The sequence below is a fragment of the Schistocerca nitens genome, chromosome 8, assembly GCF_023898315.1.
Source record: "Schistocerca nitens isolate TAMUIC-IGC-003100 chromosome 8, iqSchNite1.1, whole genome shotgun sequence".
Lineage (NCBI taxonomy): Eukaryota > Metazoa > Arthropoda > Insecta > Orthoptera > Acrididae > Schistocerca > Schistocerca nitens.
In genome coordinates, this window is record NC_064621.1 from 153,538,850 (window position 1) to 153,559,410 (window position 20,561).

The 20,561-nt window shown below is 45.7% G+C and overlaps 1 protein-coding gene across 1 annotated transcript in view; it reads left to right on the forward strand.

The window, feature by feature from the left end:
* Window positions 1-18,174, forward strand: part of LOC126198677 (polyamine-transporting ATPase 13A3-like) — a 452,249-nt gene extending 434,075 nt beyond the window's left edge. Inside the window, exon 18 of the mRNA XM_049935173.1 lies at window positions 15,713-18,174. Coding sequence (XP_049791130.1) covers window positions 15,713-16,722 — 1,010 coding nt within the window. The 3' untranslated portion in view covers window positions 16,723-18,174. The remainder of the gene's footprint in view (window positions 1-15,712) is intronic.
* Window positions 18,175-20,561: the final 2,387 nt, after the last annotated feature.

The following is a 20,561-nucleotide window of genomic DNA, read 5'->3' on the forward strand; positions in this document are numbered from 1 at the left end:
ACACAAGAAAACATGAACTATGCAAGCAAAGGTAACTTTATCCCAGGTGGTACACAACCTGGCCACCGATAGGCGGTAGTTGGATTTTCGCACTCTGGGGAGTCCAGGTTAGCACGGCAGAGAATATCGAAGATCTCTGGTAAATTTCCCTACAAGCAGAAAACATTCATTTGAAAACTAAACATCGATACATTGATCCAAACAAGAAACCTAAATAATATCACAAAAGATATCGTCCGCCAAAAAATTCTCATCCTTGCTCTTCAAGAACCACGATTAATTGACAATTAAAACTTGCACTACGGAAACCATGGCATCTTCAAAATACAACAAAAGGTAGCGAAACTCGCACCAATCCTTGGCATTGCATTTCTCGAACACAGATATATCAACAACTCTGTCGAAGAAATCACACCCATCAACAATCGAGTTATGACTATGCTCATTCAGAGCCCCTATAAAAAATATACACTCATAAATGCACATGCCCCCACCAACATCGAAAATAAGGAAAACACCGAAAATGTCGAAAAATTGTGGAACACACTCGAAAATACTATGAGCAAAATTTACCAAGATGACGTGAAAATACTAATGGGAGGCTTCAACTCTCTATTTGGGACAGAAAAAACCTGTAGAAAAATCATTGGTACAAATTCAACACACCGAAACGCTTAGAAGTGCGTTATCATGCAGTAGAACATGTGATGTAGTTGTGTTGCTCGATTTTCTTACGCTGAGACCGAAAGGTGTCTCAGTTGTTGGCAACAAATTCCAGCTGTGTTTTGGTAGAATTCGTAGCCCAAAACTCACTTTTGGAGCTATCAGATGTAAAATATTATGTTCACACTACTCTTTGCTCGAGTTTATGTCTTTTGGAGGGGCTCAGCCTTTCATTTCTTCTTAGGAAGTTAATGATAAAGGCATCATAACACGTCACCAGTTACAGTACTGCATACGAATGCTCAATGAGCGACCTGATGACGTTCAATAATAGTCACTCCGTTGATTTTTGTTGTTTCGAATTAGAGCATGTAGTACTCGTACACCAGACTTCTGAACTTTGCCTGTTGAATGCAAATGTCGCATGATGGTAAAATGGTAATCTATCACATATATCAGTAGTCGAGACTTGCTTAATGTGGAAAATCATTGATGCCAGAACGATCTTTGTTGAAACAAGAATATCTTTTTCTGGCGTATTTTTCCCAAAAGCACTCGCTCCACACACAATTCAAATCTTTCTAGCTGCCTCCTCTGCATTCACCCCTCTGTTATACCAAAAGTAAACGTTGTGTTGCAGATGTTACACCTATTTCCACTTGCGACTCAATTTTACAATGCATAACTGTAGTTCATGATTCTCAAGTATGCAAAATCCAATGCTTAACTGCAAGATGATAACTAGAACTTCAAATTCGAAAATGACAGTTGATACATACACTGACAGCGTCGCGCCGCGTTCACCTGAGCGGTGCCGGATTTCAGGCGGCGGGTGGCGCCTGGCCGGTGGCCGGTAGCCGCTGCAGCGCGAGGAAACGCTCGAGCGTAAGCTGTTATGATCGCGACGCAGCCACGAGCTGTCCTGCGGAATTGTTTCTGGAATACTTGTTATTGCTGGTGGGTAGAATGTTAAGCGAATTATCTTTGATGTTCAGTCAGACTCATCACTTTAGACCGACTGTGGGGACAAAAAAAAAAAAACAAAAAAAAAACTGTTGGACGCGAACAGGCGACTTTAAGCTTAGAACGCACGACGCTTGCCACTTTTTTTTTTTTTTTTTTTTTTTTTTTTTTTTTTTTTCCCCTAGGCCTGGCCGCGATGTCTTCCCCCCTCCCGTCCCTGAAGCACTCCCGCAAAGTAGCTTTTTGATTTATTTTTGTTTTATTTTTATTTATATTTTTTTTTACCAGGAAAAGGGTAAATGAAAATAAGATCTTTATTGGTACAATCTTAAATACAACAGAAATGCCATCCTTCCGGCGAAAATAACACAATATACTCGTACAAGGCGAGGAATTTTTTTTTTATGAACAAGGTGTAGGGAAAAAAAGAATAATAATTCTGACGTAATCTAAGAGGTGTGAAGCAATATACAGTGGAGTGAGGGAAAAGCCAGTGTTGTCTGGGATAGTGCATTGAAGAAAGGAGGCGCGTGTCCATGCGCCTACTCCACTGTGGGTTACAAATGTAGAAAGTAGCGCGGGGAGTCTCACATGTCAGCACGGGGGGCGGGAGTGCTGTCGGCGTGTGGCACCATCCAACTGAGCGGGGGTGAAGTAAAGATCGCTTGTAGGTAGTTGGCGAAGAAGGCGCGGTAGCACGGTCGCTGTTCAACCTCACTGTGGGCGGTTTGTAAGTACTGCCAGAAATCAAGGCGTGATTTGTCGCCACCATTATACATGTAGGTGATCGTCCACCCCTTGACCCATACAATCGCATGATTTTTGGAGGCGGGGAAATAAGAATTCTCAGGATGGATAAAAGTCCGTGGGTCAATCGAGTCCGGCGGAACGCGGAGGTAACAGGCAACAAACTGTCGGGCAAGTTTCCAGACGTCACTGGTGGCAGCACAAGTCAGTTGGTGGACATCGTCATCCACGAGGTGGCAAATGGAACAAAGTGGAGAGTCCTGTAGTCCGATGGCGTGAAGGCGATGGTTTGTGGCGAATTTTTCATTTGCGACTTGGTACCATGTTGCCCGGACGTTGGAGGGAAGAAAAGGCTGGTGGATGTGACGCCAAACCGTTGGCCACCGCGTGGACGGATGTCTCAGTTCGATATTGTTGCTGGATATGGAACGAAGGAGTGGGGTGTAAAAATCTTTAGGTCGAGGAGAACGCGTGGTCGGTAAGTGCGTGTGAGCATAACTGAAGTCGACGATGAAATCAGAAATGTGGGTCAAATGGTGCTTGATGTGTCCGACTGGTACTGGTGGTGTTATGGTCGCGGGCACAAGAATTTCCAGCAAGCTGCGCGTAAGGGAGGTGCCCCCGTGCCACTGCTTGTGCATGGTGGACATGTACAAGGACGCCGCTCGGAGTCGCACATTGACAAGGCCGAGGCCTCCTGCTCGCGGGGGAAGGGTGAGCGTGTCGTAGCGGACCTTAAAGATCGTACCGGCCGTAAGGAAGTATCCGAGGGCAGCCTGGAGGCTGCGTCCAATAGTTGATGGCAGCGGGAGGACCTGTGCGATGTGGACCATTTTGGCCGCCACATGTTGATTGAGGTATTGGACACGTTGTAAAGAATCGAGTCGTCGGAGAAGATTTTGTCGCACCGTCGTGCGGATAGTTTGGAGTGCACGCCGAAAATTGATGGCAGCGGAGCGGCGCACGGTGGACGTGAAAATGATACCAAGATATCGTAGTTGTTGTACACACGGGAGAGGTGCTAAGTCGTCGTGTGAGAGGCCGCGTCCAATGGGCATCGCCGCGGATTTAGCCACATTCATGTTACTGCCCGCTGCAGTGCCGTACGTTGATATCAAATCAAGTACCGTGTGTGTTTCACTCCGTGAGCGGATCAAGAGGAGGAGGTCGTCCGCATACGCACGACATCGAAAACTGTGCTGTCGCAAAGTGAGACCAGAAAGGTGGCTCGTCAGACTCCCGATGAGTGGCTCCAGGCTTATGGCATACAGTAGGGTCGAAAGTGGGCAGCCTTGTCGTACGGAACGCCGGATCGCCACTGGTCCCGCCACACGGCCGTTAACCTGAATCAGAGATTCGGCGGTGCCGTACAGGCGCCGGATCACGTCGATAAAGGTTGGTGGAAAACCCATGCGGTTCATCACTGAGAACAGAAAAGGATGTCGCAATTTGTCGAATGCGCTGTCAAAATCAATGGCAACCACTGCTGCGCGGAGTCTGCACGCCGCTGCCAGTGCAATTAAATCGCGACATTCTCCTGTGGCCGTTTGTATATTAACTGAGCCGCCCGGAGTTGTCTGTTCCGGGGATAGAATGCTAGGCAGGATCTTGCGGCATCGCGTTGCTAGTAGGCGTGTAAAAATTTTACAGTCTGCGTTAAGCAGAGTCAGGGGACGGTAATGTGCTGTCGTCACACCTGGTGTCGGTTTGTGGATGGGTATAATAATTCCCGTGACGAAGGACGGCGGTACGGCGTTCCCCATCGTCAGCAGTTCATTAAACATCGTTGTCCACCGTGACGCCATTAGTGTGAAGAAAGCGCGATAAAATTCTATCGGCAATCCGTCGACACCAGGTGACTTATTCAGAGCACCTTTTTTGATTGCATCGTGGATTTCGTCACGCATAATGGGCTCCATCAGCTCGTCCGCTTCGTCGCTGGTGAGGGTGCGAGTTACGTGTGGTAACACAGACTCCTCAGGGTGGTTGTTGGTAGTCTCCTCCTGGTACATTGTGCGGTAGTGGTCGACAAAGGCACTGACGATTTCGGCCTGGCAAGTGACGTGCTGGCCGCGACAGGTGGTGATCTCGGTGATGAGTTGTCGTCGTCGATGTTTCCTATCGGAGGCGATATGATGCATGGTCGGATGTTCTTGTTCCGCCGAATCTTGACGTCGGGTTCGCACCATAGCCCCCTGCAGTCTACGGCGTGTCAAAGTTACAATTTGCGCCTTAATCCTGCTGCGTTCCCTCTGGGTGTCGGGGGTGGGCGGTTGGGCGTCCAGGTCGCGGAGAACGGCGTAGAAATAGTCGGTAGTGTGCCGGCGCCACATAGCAACTTCCTTTCCATACTGAATCAAAGTACGTCGAATGGCAGGTTTGGCACATTCTAGCCACCAGGTCAAGGTCGTGCCGTATTTAGGGAAGCGACGTTCACAGGTGGCCCATGTCTCGGTAACACGTTGAAGACATTCGGGATCATGAAGATGGGAGGTGTTTAGCTTCCACGGTACACGACTACGCCAGACCACTTGCTTGGGGAAGAGAATGGTGCAGATGTAGGCACAGTGGTCCGAAAAGGCCAGGGGCCAAAGTTCTGCACCTTGGACTGCAGGCGTGAGTTCCCGAGAGACGTAAATTCTATCAAGGCGGCTCGCGGAGTGACTCGTCTGGTAAGTATGTCCAGGCGCGTCGCCGTGCCGAACTTCCCAAGTGTCGCGGAGCAACAGATCTCGGACGACAAGACGCAGTTCTTGACAGGTGTTGTAGTGGGGCACTTGATCTTTAGGGTGCAAAACACAATTAAAATCACCCCCAAGCAAGTAATGGTCGCAGCGTCCAAGAAACAAAGGAGCGATGTCTTCTGAATAGAAGAGTGCCCTGTCGCGTCTGCGGGTGGAGCCTGACGGAGCGTAAATGTTGACGATACGGGTCCCCATGACGGTAACGGCCATGCCTCTGGCAGATGGAAGGTATGTGATATCGGCCACTGGAATGCCTTCTCTGGCGTAGATGGCTACGCCGCGTCCCAGGTGGTCACCAGGAGAAGGATAAGTGTTATATCCCGCGACGTCTGGAAGTGTGGCCAGGTGTACTTCCTGTAGTAGTGCGATATCGACGTCCGACGCCCATATCATCTCTCGCAGCAGTTGAAGTTTCACGGGTGAGCTAATGGTGTTAGTGTTGATCGTCGCTATTCGGTAGGTTTGGAGCCGTACCCCGCCGTGGAGGCGAACTCCACCGGCGGAGGATGAAGAGGGACGAGGCAACGGTGAGTCGTGCCGTACGCCACCCGACGGCGTTATCAGCGGCGTAACGATGCTTCCGTCTGGGGTAACTCTGTCCCCAGCGTGTGGTCCGGGTCCTCATCGACGTCCTCACTCCACACCATTGAAGGCGTTGTCGTTGTGATGGTCGTACGTTCCACTTCGGTCGTAGGGGCAGAGGACGTCTCGGCGACAGTCGCATCTGTGGAGTCCATTGGTTCAGGAGCAACTGAGCGAGCCAGTAGAGTAGGCATCGACGTATCCACAGTCGGCGTCATGTTGTCGTCATGCGTATCGTCGTGTAGGTTCTCCGAGGCCTCGTCGGGTCGGACGGCCTCTGGAGCATCGGGGGGTGGTGATCCGTCTCGTTCCGAGACCGTACGGCGCCTCCTCTTGCGCCTCTTAGGTGATCGTTGTTTGCGGGTTCGCCCCTCCGTGTCGGAAGACGGGAGGGAGTCGCGTCGCTCTGAGAGGAAGGCCGCCGCGGGAACGTCAAATGAAGGGGCGTCCATATGTTCAGGCGGGTGGGTGTCGGAAGTCGTCGCTGTTGGTAGTGGCGCCGGAGTAGCGTCAGGCTTTGAGCGCGACGCGTCGGCCCCAGCGGTATCCGTAGCAGCTGGAAGGGTCACCGGTGCATGGTCCGATGGGCGGCGGCCGGTGGGAGGAGAAGAGAGCGCCGAGGCGTAGGTGATCGGTAAAACCGTCGTCGGAGCCGGAGGTGCCACGGTAGCGGCTGGCAATTGGGTGATTCGTCGCTGAAGACACTCAGATCTGAGGTGGCCTTCTTTGCCGCACCCGGAACAGGTCTTGGGTTGGCCGTCGTATATGACAACCGCGCGGCACCCGCTAATTTGCAGGTAAGATGGCACGTGGCGATGGAGGTCGATGGTGATCTGCCGTACACCGTTAAGAACGGGGTACGTTTGGAATTGCGCCCAGCGTTCGGCAGTGTGGCCATGTACAGTGCCATAGGGGCGGAAAGCCGCGATAACGTCTTCCGCTGGAAGCTCGAACGGGAGTTCGAAAACTCGTATGGTGCGCATTCCTAAGCCGGCATGGTCGACAGTGACCGCTCCGACATTGCCGTCGGCGTGGCAAAAGCGTAATCCATGGTTGGTGTCACGAAGTATTCTTTCACATACCGCGTCATTGACGACTTTGACGTACACAGTACTGCTTAATATGGACAAATGGATGCCCAAGATGTCAGAAGCTGGGATCTTAGCAACGTCGCGTAGGAAGCGTTCCACTTCCAAGGCCTTTGGTCGTGCGTAGTCGTTGCAGAAGTTGAAACGTAAAGTTGATTTTCGAAAACGGTTGGCCATGATTCTAGTGCACGTAAGCGACACGTAAGTGACGGCCGCTGAAATGTAAACAACAGCGAGCGCGCGCGCTCCGCAGGCGGAAATAACAACACGTCCGTACTGCACGGCGGCGAAAGCCGGACTGGCCACTAGACCACGGGCTCACATAGTCCGACAACGTCTCGGAAGTAGACAATACTTCCTCCTAACACTTCCGCATCTTACAGTGTTGCCAGATTGTGCATATGGCCGGACTTAGAGTTGTCAGGGGCGGTCAGTTTTATTGGCCACCTTAAGTGAATGACTCGGACTTAGTCTCTGTGGCGGCCGGCCGGCGGTCAGTTTTATTGTCTAAGACTGTACATATGCGTCAGTGAGAAAGACCAATAAAAAGGTGTTATCATGTGGACGTAATGTGCTGTTCCAGTCTCTTCTGTACCTAAGGTCCATCACCGTTCCCTTTGGATCCCTACGTAATTCGGTGCTCTCCGATACACACGATCGAACAGCGGAGGAGTGGTACTCAAGCGTCAACTTTAGGTTACAATATCTCCGGATGTAATTAACATTTAACTATGCAACAAACGGCACTGATTACGTATTTGTTTGTATGTTCAGATGTGCTAACAAAACTAACGGGGTTTCATTTAAAAAAACGCAGGTTTGTGTTAAAAAACATACTTCCGTGCATTTTTTTATGGTTCGTATTAACCAATTACACTAGCCCCTCACCCCACGCTCGGTCTGTGGAATCGATTCGTCAGTATTTGATGTGGTTTACTAAATACATCCAGCGGTAATGTTAGGTGACTCACCCTGTATAACCAAAATAAATCCGGAAAATTAATAATTTAACCTGTCCGCAGCTCGTGGTCGTGCGGTAGCGTTCTCGCTTCCCACGCCCGGGTTCCCGGGATCGATTCCCGGCGGGGTCAGGGATTTTCTCTGCCTCGTGATGACTGGGTGTTGTGTGCTGTCGTTAGGTTAGTTAGATTTAAGTAGTTCTAAGTTCTAGCGGACTGATGACCTCAGATGTTAGGTCCCGTAGTGCTCAGAGCCATTTGAACCATTTGAATAATTTAATCAAGGTAAACAGGGGAGACTCTTATGCCTGGGGAGTAATCATGTATGGAGTTGCACAAAGCTCTATCTTTGACCCACTATCGTTTCTTGTATATATCTAACATACAATAAACAGAATGAGCTCTTGGACACATTAGTATTGTAATCAGTCCAAACATAAAGTCAGGAACAGAACAAATTCGAAAAAGGCATCAGGCAAGTCATAGAATTTACTCTGCGTATAGGTAAATAAAAACAATGTCACATGCACTGTGCTTTCATTTTATGTTTGGCTGTGGCATTCTACACCATTACTAATTAAATATAGTTTTTGTCCCACAGATCGGTTACCAAGATTTTTCCCAACTGGACCTCTCTCTGTCCCACTACTGTTATTTGGCTGAAAAGTCCCTGACTCTACAATGGCCGCTCTATTTATTGCAGTCTAGTGACTGATCTGACGCTGCTCGCCACCAGTTCCTCGCTAATACCATCCTCTTCGTCTCAGAGTAGCACTTGCCCCCTACGTCCTCAATTATTTGTGGATATCTTGCAGTCTCTGTCTTCCCCAACAGTTTTTTATCCTCTACAGCTCCCTTTAGTACTATAAAAATTGTTTCGTTTCTTATCACTTGTCCTATACTCCTGTCCCTTATCCTTGCCAATGTTGTGTATATGTGTGTTTGCCGGCCGGGGTGGCCAAAATGCTGTATCGCTGTCTTACACGTTTCTAGTCAGAACACTTCATTCTTGGTTCTACATTACCCGTCTTTCTTTAGAGCTTACTCTATTTTTTCCGAATTCTTCATCCATTTCACGTTGTGCACCATCAGTATACAGGGTGGCCCATTGATCGTGACCGGGCCAAATGTCCCACAACATAAGCGTCAAACGAGAAAACTACAAAGAACGAAACTTGTCTAGCTTGAAGGGGGAAACCAGATGGCGCTATGGTTGGCCCGCTAGATGGCGCTGCCATAGGTCAAACGGATATCAACAGCGTTTTTTTAAAATAGGAACCTCCATTTTTATTACATATTCGAATAGTACGTATAGAACTATGAATGTTTTAGTTGGAGCACTTTTTTCGCTTTGTGATAGATGGCGCTGTAATAGTCATAAACAGATGGCTCACAACTTTAGACGAACAGTTAGTAATAGGTAGATTTTTTAAATTAAAATACAGAACGTAGGTACGTTTGAACATTTTATTTCGGTTGTTCCAATGTGATAATGTACCTTTGTGAACTTGTCATTTCTGAGAACGCTTGCTGTTACAGCACGATTACCTGTAAATATCACATTAATGCAATAAATGCTCAAAATGATGTCCGTCAACCTCAATTCATTTGGCAAAACTTGTAACGACATTCCTCTCAACAGCGAGTAATTCGCCTTCCGTAATGTTCGCACATGCATTGACAATGCGCTGACACATGTTGTCAGGCAATGTCGGTGGATCACGGTGGCAAATATCCTGCAACTTTCCCCACAGAAAGAAATCCGGGGACGTCAGATCCGGTGATCGTGCGGGCCATGGTATGGTGCTTAGACGACCAATCCATCTGTCATGAAATATGCTATTCAATACCGCTTCAATCGCACGCGAGCTATGTGCCGGACATCCATCATGTTGGAAGTACATCGCCATTCTGTCATGCAGTGAAACATCTTGCAGTAACATCGGTAGAACATTACGTAGGAAATCAGCATATATTCCACCATTTAGATTGCCATCGATAAAATGGGATCCAATTGTCCTTCTTCCCATAATGCCGCACCATACATTAAACCGCCAAGGTCGCTGATGTTCCACTTGTCGCAGCCATCGTGGATTTTCCGTTGCCCAATAGTGCATATTATTCCGGTTTACGTTACCGGTGTTGGTGAAAGACGCTTCGTCGCTAAATAGAACGCGTGCAAAAAATCTGTCATCGTCCCGTAATTTCTCTTGTGCCCAGTGGCAGAACTGTACACGACGTTCAAAGTCGTCGCCATGCAATTCCTGGTGCAATCGATGTTGATGTAGCACTCTCAACACCGACGTTTTTGAGATTCCCGATTCTCGCGCAATTTGTCTACTACTGATGTGCGGATTAGCTGCGACAGCAGCTAAAAAACCTACTTGGGCATCATCATTTGTTGCAGGTCGGGGTTGACGTTTCATATGTGGCTGAACACTTCCTGTTTCCTTAAATAACGTAACTATCCGGCGAACGGTCCGGACACTTAAATGATGTCGTCCTGGATACCGAGCAGCGTACATAGTACACGCCCGTTGGGCATTTTGATCACAATAGGCATACATCAACACGATATCGACCTTTTCCGCAATTGGCAAACGGTCCATTTTAACACGCGTAATGTATGTCGAAGCAAATACCGTCCGCACTGGCGGAATGTTACGTGATACCACGTACTTATACGTTTGTGACTATTACAGCGCCATCTATCACAAAACGAAAAAAGTGGTCCAACTAAAACATTCATATTTCTTTACGTACTACACGAATATGTAATAAAAAATGGGGGTTCCTATTTAAAAAAAAAACGCAGTTGATATCCGTTTGACCTACGGCAGCGCCTTCTAGCGGGCCAGCCATAGCGCCATCTGGTTTCCCTCTTCAAGCTGGGCGAGTTTCGTTCTTTGTGGTTTTTTCGTTTTATGCTTATTTCGTGAGACATTTGGCCCGGTCACGATCAATGGACCACTCTGTATACTGATGGTGAACAACGTGAAATGGTGCAAGAATTCGGAAAAAATAGAGTAAGCTCTAAAGAAAGACGGGTAATGTAGAACCAAGAATGAAGTGTTCTGACTACAAAGGTGTAAGACAGCGATACAGTATTTCGACCCTACTATTCAGTCTATAAATCGAAGAAACGGCGACGGAAACAAAAAAAATGGTTCAATGGCCACGGGGATGGGGGTGGGGGTTGGGGGTGGAGGAGTAGGAGGTAAACTTCAGGGTGAACAGATCAATAATAAGATTAGTTGATGAGATCGCTATCCTCAGGCAAAGTGAAGAACCTTCGCAGGACCTAGTGAATGGAACGAACAGTCTAATGACCACAAAATATAGTTTGAGAGTAAACCGACGAAAAAGATGAAAATGATGGGGAGTAGTGGAAATGAGAGTAACGATATTCTTAACATCAAAGTTGGTGACAATCAAGCACACGAGATTAAGGAATTCCGATTCCATGGATGCAAAATGACGTATGAAGGACGAGACAAGGATGGTTGTTAGAGTATCACAGGAAAAATGGGCAATCCTGGCCAAGAGAAGTCTATTAGTATGAAACGTGGGTCTTAAATTGAGAAAGAAATTTCTGATGATTCAAATGGTTCAAATGGCTCTGAGCACTACGGGACTTAACATCTGAGGTCATCAGTCCCCTAGAACGTAGAACTACTTAAACCTAACTATCCTAAGGATATCACCCATTTCCATGCCCGAGGCAGGATTCGAACCTGCGATCGTTGCAGTCGCGCGGTTCCGGGCTGAAGCGCCTAGAACTGCTCGGCCAGAAATTTCTGAGAATGTACATTTTGGAGCACAGCACTGTGTTGTAGTAAATCATGGACAGTGCGAAAATAGAAGAAAACGAGAGAATCCAAGCGTCTGAGATGTGAAATAGTGGGATGTCGAAAATTGGGTGGATTGTTGAGATAATGAAGAGACACTCTGCAATATAGCGAAGAAACACACATATACACAACATTAGCAAGGATAAGAGACAGGAGTATAGGACAAGTGATAAGAAAAAAAAAACCAATTTTAGAGTACTAAAGAGTGCTGTAGAAGATAAAAAACTGTTGCGGAAGACAGAGACTGCAAGATATCCACAAATAATTGAGGACGTAGAGCGAAAGTGCTACTCTGAGATGAAGAGGATGGTATTAGTGAGGAATTCGTGGCGAGCAGCGTCAAATGAGTCACTAGACTAGAGATGGGCAACCTCGTTAATCCCTGGGAACTAGTTCACTGATGATCGCTCTTTTTTGGGAACCGTTCATTTTTACTTGTTCACCGTTCATTTGTGCATAATATATGGTTCTTATGAAAAACTGAAAATTACTAACATAAGTGACCTAAGAGGAAAGCTTCGCTCTTTGTAGTTTTTTCGTTTGATGCTTATATTGTGAGATATTTGACCCGGTCACTATCAATGGACCACCCTGTAGATGCAGTACTGTCAGTAGGACCGATCTAGTGATATGCCTTTGGTGTGTACTCGGTCTCGTAAAGTGACATACTGCCGGGAGAGCGGTGTGCTGACCACATGCCCCTCCATATCCGCATGCAGTGACGCCTGTGGGCTCAGGGTGAGACGGCGGCCAGTCGGTACCCTTCACGGCTTGTTCGGGCGGAGTTTAGTTTAGTTTTAGTATAAGGACCAGCGTAAGTTTTTCGGTCACACTTGCCTCGCTGTGGAAATAACGGCGTCCCCCCACCCCCATCCCCGCGACCCTTCACCCCTTTTTTTTGTTTCTGTCGTCGTTTCTTCGATTTATAGACTGAATAGTAGGGTGGACCTACTGTATCTATGTCTTACACCTTTTTAGTCAGAACACTTCATTCTTGGTTCTATATCATCCATCTTTCTTTAGAGCTTAGTCTATTTTTTCCGAATTCTTGCACCATTTCACGTTGACCACCATCAGTACAGAAGTAGTATAGATGCGATCTGGTGATATGCCATTGGTGTGCAATGACTAGCGGTCTCGTAAACAGACGTACGGCCGGCAGAATGGTGTGCTGACCACATACCCCTCCATATCCGCATGCAGTGAGGCCTATGGGCTCAGGGTGAGACGGCGGCCGGTCGGTACCGTTGGTCCTTCATGACCTGCGGAAGGATCATTGGGACTTCCTCAAATGTTCTTCGACGTATAAAACAAACACCTGACGCAATCGACATTTTACAAAACTCGCTGAGAAATTCGACAAAAGCAGTCCGAGAGAATGGGCTACAGAACCTGTTGTTGCGATAAATAGGGCTGCATTACGATTGTATAAAGACTGGAGAACTTAGTTTTGGGAGTACGCATTAGGAGTGATTTAAAATGGAATGATCATATAAAGTTGATCGTCGGTAAAGCAGATGCCAGACTGAGATTCATTGGAAGAATCCTAATGAAATGCAATCCGAAAACAAAGGAAGTAGGTTACAGTACACTCGTTCGCCCACTGCTTGAATACTGCTCAGCAGTGTGGGATCCGTACCAGATAGGGTTCATAGAAGAGATAGAGAAGACCCAAAGGAGAGCAGCGCGCTTCGTTACAGGATCATTTATTAATCGCGAAAGCGTTACGGAGATGATAGATAAACTCCAGTGGAAGACTCTGCAGGAGAGACGCTCAGTAGCTCGGTACGGGCTTTTGTTGAAGTTTCGAGAACATACCTTCACCGAGGAGTCGAGCAGTATATTGCTCCCTCCTACGTATATCTCGCGAAGAGACCATGAGGATAGAATCAGAAAGATTAGAGCCCACACAGAAGCATACCGACAATCCTTCTTTCCACGAACAATAAGAGACTGGAATAGATGGGAGAACCGATAGAGGTACTCAGGTAGGGTTGCCATACGTCACGGATTTCCCGGACAGTCCGCGATTTTAGGGTAAATGAAAACGTCCGGGCCGAAAAGGCAAATGTCCGCGATATTTCTAGATTTGAAGTCAGCTTCCGGTAATTTCAAAAATTGCTGTCAAAGAAGCATCAATATGTTATCTCTTTGCCTTCACATTATATAAAATCCAAGCAGAACAGAACAACTTTCGAGATATGGAAACAATGGGCAGTCAGGCTGAGGCGTACGGTACATCCTCTTCGATTTGCGAGATTGCGAGTTGTCGATACAGTGGGCGGTCAGTCATCTCTGGCAATGAAGAGTATTATCCTCTTTGATTAGCTTGTTGAATGTTCGCATGGTTTGTTGTGCTTGCGATTTCGTTGTGTTATATTGTATTAAATAGTTGTTATTATTTGCCTGGTGGTTTAATAATGTCGGCTAGACGGAAGGTTAAGTACAGGGAGGAATATACTGAACAGTTTCCAAGTATAAAGCGAGGAAGAACTGAATACGAAGCTTTCTGAAAAATTTGCGGGTGAGTAACATTACGATTATACACAGACCCATTGAAATCGTTGTTTTCCTAGAAAAATTATTCTATTATACGTTTTTCCTCTTCACAGTTCCTACATTTCAATCAGTAATGGAGGTAGACGTGATATTAACGACCACGTGCAATCGAAAAAGCATAAGACGGCAGTGGGTTCATCATCTTCCAAACAGCTCACCAGCTTTTTCAAAACACAGACAGATGGTAATAAAGTAGCTGCAGCAGAAGCTGCATTTGCATTTCACTGTGTCAAGCACCATCATTCATACAACTCAAGTTCCTGCACATCAAAAATTATCTCTCACGTTTTTAGTGACTCGAAAGTTGCAGTAAACTTCTCCAGCGGCAAAACTAAAACAGAAGCCATCGTTAATAAAGTGATATCACCGTTCATTGAAGGCAGAACAAGGAACAGTCTATCGAAGGCCAATTATGTTAGTATTAGCACTGATGCTAGCAACTACAAGTATTTGAAAATATTTCCTGTTCTTGTGCAGTATTTCGATTATGACGAAGGTGTCCAAAGTAGATTGTTAAATTTAAATGAATGTGACAGTGAGGATTCTAGTACAATAACTGAGTGTGTATACAGTGCCATTTTACAACATGGGCTTAGTGCTTTTGGTGGAGATAACATAAATACTAACTTTGGGGGTGTTGCGAGAAAAGGAGAAAACAATGTGTACAAGAAACTTCAGAAGAAACTGAAAAGGAAATTTTAGGAGTAGGTTGTCCAGCTCCTATTTTGCATAATGGAATTCATACTGGTGCAGATGTCCTCTCTTATGATATTGAGAGCATTATCATAAAGGTTTTTAATTATTTCTCCAAAGATGAAAGTTTTGAGAATATGATGTCACATAAGAAATGGGTGTTCTTCATTCATAATTCTATTTCTAGTGAGCAGTATTCAGAGTTGCTGAAAATTGTGGAATTTTATTTCTCCATTCCCAGTGATAACGCCAATGTAGAGAGAGTCTTTTCCCTCATGAATTCTCAGTGGACAGAAGAAAGGAATAGGTTAACAGTAAAATCAGTTAATGCAATGGTGCAAATACAGTACAATATGAAAAATGTAAGTTGTAGTGAATTTCATAAACTGATTGAGAACCAGATTAAGTTCCTTTCATCTATTCAAGGTTCTGAGAAATACGATTGGTATAAGAAAAGCTCAAATGATGACAATAGAACTTCGTGTACTGAATAATGTAATGAATATTCTTATGTTTTGTAATAAATGCTTTCTTAATGAAGCAGTCCTTCCTAAACTCTGGATCATTAATTAAATGCACATTTCCCTTAGCTTATGGGCATGAGGACTCCTTATTCCTCTTATTTCCTTCGATCGGCTACGGTGACCGTAAGTTTTGTCCTGGTTTTGGATTCCGAGATTATGGCAACCCTATACTCAGGGTACCCTCCGCCACACACCGTCAGGTGGCTTGCGGAGTATGGATGTAGATGTAGATCTGTTTGGGCAGATTTTGGTGTAGTTACGTTTTGTTATAATGACTAGAGTAAGGTTTACGTTCACATGTGCCTTGGAGTGCGAATAACGGCGCCGCTCTGCCCGCAGCCATGTGCGGGGACGGCGCGAACGACTGCGGCGCGCTCAAGGCGGCGCACGTGGGCATCTCGCTGTCCGAGGCGGAGGCGTCGGTGGCGTCGCCGTTCACGTCGCGCGAGCCCGACATCTCGTGCGTGCCGCGGATCGTGCGCGAGGGCCGCGCCGCGCTCGTCACCTCGTTCGGCATCTTCAAGTTCATGGTCGCGTACAGCATCGCCGAGTTCACGTCGGTGGCGCTGCTCTACGGCATCGACAGCAACCTCACCGACTTCGAGTTCCTCTTCATCGACATCTGCCTGGTGGTGCACTTCGCGCTCACCTTCGGCAACACGCAGGCGTTCGCGGGGCCGCTGGTGCCGGAGTCTCCCATGACCGGCCTCTACACCATCACGCCGATGCTCTCCCTGTGGCTGCAGGTGCTCGTCATCGTCGCCGGCCAGACCGCCGGCTTCTACGTGGTGCGGTTCTTCCCCTGGTTCGAGCCGTTCGACTTCGCCAAGGTGCAGACGTACGCGTGCTACGAGAACTACGGCGTCTTCTCGGTATCCATGTTCCAGTACATCATCGCGGCGATCGTGTTCTCCCAGGGGAAACCCTACCGCAAGCCGGTGTACACGAACCGCTACCTGCTCGCTTCGCTACTCGTTATGACGGGCGTCTGCGCCTACATAACCGTCTACCCGGCCCGTTGGATCATGAACTTCCTCCAGATCAAGCTGCCGCCCGCCTACGACGTGCGCGTCGTCATACTCTGCATGGCCGTCGTCTCCTTCGTCGTCGCAATGTTCCTCGAGAACTTCGTCGTCCAGTACCTGGTGTTCAAAAAAGCCCGCGCCAAGTTCTCCGTCTGCGGCCCGAAGGGTTCGCCGAAAGCGAAGCTGATCGAGGAGATGCGCGAGGACATCAGTTGGCCTCCCATCACCAAAGAAATTCCGCCCATCACTATGAACGGGATCGCCCCGACGACGTACAAGATCGATTACAGCTCAGGAGATACTACCGCTCAGACGAAATTATGATTTTGTCGGTGGTTAGTTTTTTTATTAGACGGCTGACTTAGGCGGTTAGACAAAGCTTTATTGTAGGTAGTGTCAACACTGCTGGAAATAATTCACTGAAATAAAAGAAAAATCTCTGAGAGTCGTCCAGAAAATTCCGTTGTTATACTGGTGGAGAATGTACAAAGTTCGTATTTAGTTAACTTCCGTCCACTATCGTAAGGGATGCAGAATGGTGCCACAAAAGATGTAGAGCTTGCAGAATTTGTAAATATGTAAATATTTGTCACGGCAGTAATTTTTTATTGTCATGTTAAATACATCTTCAAATTTGAACATTTTTCGCTTGTAATATTCTCAAATTACGCTGCAGTGTGTTCTAGCATTCTGATTATTATTAGGAACATCCAACCTATAAAATCTCAGAATTTGTTCTAAGCGATTGTTGCCAGATTTTAAAGTTGACGGTGTTGTAATGCAACAGTTTGCTTCTGCTTCTTACAACTGAGTGCCTGCGCGGTGTTTCTGTCAGCTAATGAAAAAAAAAATTAATCAGTAGACAAGTTCCTTCATGAAAGTTCCAATTTTGGCGGACTACCGAAAGGTTAATAAGCTCCGAACAAAGTACAAAATAAGAGCTGTTTATCTCTTGTTGACAGAATGTTTCACTTCCTATTTGTGCAGCGTTCATGTGAATGTTCGATTAGTTCCTTGAAACATTCCCTCTGAATTGAGCAAAAAATTTCTCCAGGACATATTAAGAAAGGCAGGAATAAGTTTTAATGGTTGGTGATCTGATAAATCTGTGTAATGGTTATTTTGTTGCTCTACATCAACCGCTGCGATAGGAGCCACGTGTGTCTGTTTCGTGTAAAGTATGTTTATGTTTTGTGTTGCATAACGCAGATGTCTGACAGCTGACTGCCGTGCAGTCAGTCACATGACAGCTGAATATCGATGTTAAGAGTCTTGTCTTATCATGTGTATTGGCATCACAGCGGTGAATCATATAGGAAGGTTGTGAGGTGATATGTATCAGTATTAGTTCATTTTACCTTAAATCTGTACATCCTCCGAGCTTTAGGAACACAGTATATTTCTGATCACGCTACTGACTTCATTATTTAATAAGCACAATTGTCCCAAGTATTTAGAAAAAGGTATTATTCGCTGAAAACCTTGTATTGTGACATTTTCTGTCAATTTGCTGTGTTTCTGTTCAAATTCGCTAATCTGTTTGTCTTCAAAGCATATAAACAGGTACAAAAATAACTCGTACTCACGTTATTTTTAAGTACGCACTATGCAACTTAAATGGTAAATTTCTGAGGTCAGTGACAATGTTGTCTTCAAACCACAATTGATATTTTTTCGTTACTATTATTAGTTTATAAGAAACGCAAATTATTATTGTTGTCTCATGTATAGATTTCTTACTTCATGATAAACAAATAAAAGTAAAGGAAGTATTCATATTTTGTGTTTAAAATGCCTACCCTGTCAGAAAAAAAAGACGCAGTAAGATGCACTGCAAAGTATCAGATGTAATAAAATAATGTAAACAGATTTAATACATTGCCATTCTATAGTGACTCCGGATCAAGTCCTAGAGGTTAGCTAGTGTTGTTTTCAGACCTTATTCTGACGTTGTACCACAATAGCAAGTCAACAAACACACAAACTACTAGGACATACAGTAGAAATTCCATGAGTGGAAAATATTTGCAGTTTCATCAGTTACGCAGAGAGTATTAATACCGTTACACTGAAATAACTCGAGACATATTGTCTGTGGAGAAAATGGTTCAAATGGCTCTAAGCACTATGGGACTTAACATCTGAGATCATCAGTCCCCTGGACTTAGAACAACTTAAACCTAACTAACCTAAGGACATCACACTCATCCATGCCCAAGGCAGGATTCGAACCTGCGACCGTAGCAGCAGCGTGGTTCCGGACCGCAGCGCCTAGAACCGCTCGGCCACAGCGGTCGGCTGTCTGTGGAGACATTACAGTAATTTTCTGTTAGGCAGATATTGACGAACCCTAGAGTTTTTAATGTCCGGCTTCGGATTACTTCCACAACAATAGAAGGAGGACACCCTGCAAGAACCATTCACAGCTTCTTATTAAATGGAGCTAATTTCAATGAGGGATATGTAAAAGCAAAAAGGAATTCTTTATTTAACCGTGGTGGTAAATGTAAATAAAGGAACATACTGATCAGTTAAGCTTAGACTGTAAAATCAAAATGCTGTAGTATAGCAGAACCGCCAATAATAATTAAATCAGACTGTTCGGAGAGAAAATCGAAAAGAACACGGCTCACTGGTCTCAGCATTGCAGCTAGCTGTAACTGTCAAGACTGGCCGGTATCTCAGTGGGCAAGCTTCCTACAACCCATAAATCAAACTTCAGATTAGACTGCCAGCGGTGTGTGATTTTCAGTTTGTGCTTTAAGAATAGTGGGACTTCACTGGCTGAAATATCTGTTGTCACTATGTACTACCCCACCACCTCCTCTTTACGCAGTTATCCTGTATCTGTGTGTAAATACCCAACGAAGACTGTAAACTATCATTTGTTGTGGAAGGATTTTTTATTAATGCTAAATTATGGCCCTACAGACTTCAAAAGTGTGGTGGAATAGTGATGCTGTAATTTAATTTTGTGACCACTGTTTATTACAAATCTTTACACAAAACGAGTGCAGTAGTTGCGCTGAAATATAACACGAACATGTTTAATAACATTCTACTCACTGATAAATTATCACAAGAACATGAAACAGTTACAGGTAACTAAGGCTGGCGCCGATTCAAGACAAGGAACCTATAGGTCAGTTACTACATTATTAGCACACTGATCTGTTTCGCGATCTGACGAAAGTGATGGTCAAAATTTGTGTTCGTAATGAAGGGCGTCTTTCTCATATTCATTAACACTCTAACGTTTACCGAGTACATTGCAACAAATACACACCACAGTCGATTGCAGATCTTACCATTTTTTTTTTAACAGCGTAGTTGTGTTGTCCGCCAGTACTGCTGTCGGCGGCCGCTTATGTTGGAGCTGCAAAGTGAAATGACTGTTTCTCATCCCGAATTCTGAGAGCAGAATTCGAAACGATTCTCTCACTATAACAGCGGACGAAGTGCCACCTTAGACAAGTGTCCAACCTCCTGAAGAGTCCTCCCACTTCTCAGTAATTTTCCTAAACTATTGCGTCAGACCAGACTGATCAATGGAATTCCTGCAACTTCATACCCAGAGGCCTACAGCTAAAGAAAGGAATGCGTGTTGGCTCTGTCGTGTCAGTGCTTCAAAGAAGCGCGTTTGCGAGCTCTTTCCTACAGTCCTCCTAAGATTCCTATCTGCTTTATATACACTAAAGCGCCAAAGAAACTGGTTTTCAAATACAGAGATATGTCAACAGGTAGAGTACGGAGCTGCGGTCGGCAACGCCTATATAAGAAAACAAGTGTCTGGCGCAGTTGTTAGGTCGGTATTACGCTATCATATGTCTTTGACAAAGAAATATGATCATATATATTCGTCAATTTTCTTTGACAAAGGTCTTTGATGTGGCGCTAAAAAGGGGTATTACCTGTCGTCATATTTTTCGTCAAATTTCAAGATGGCGGACGACAACTTGTTGTTACGTGCTGCAGTTGGTAGTACCACAATTGCTTTTTGTGTGTATTCGGAAGAAAATCGGCGGAAGAAAGCAGACGTACTTGGATGAAGCCCAAGGTATTACGTCGAGGTAGGAAAACTGTCCAGCAAAATTTGTTACGAGAGCTGCAACTGGAGGAAGACAAGTCTTAATATATAAATTACTTACGAATGGATGAGAGTG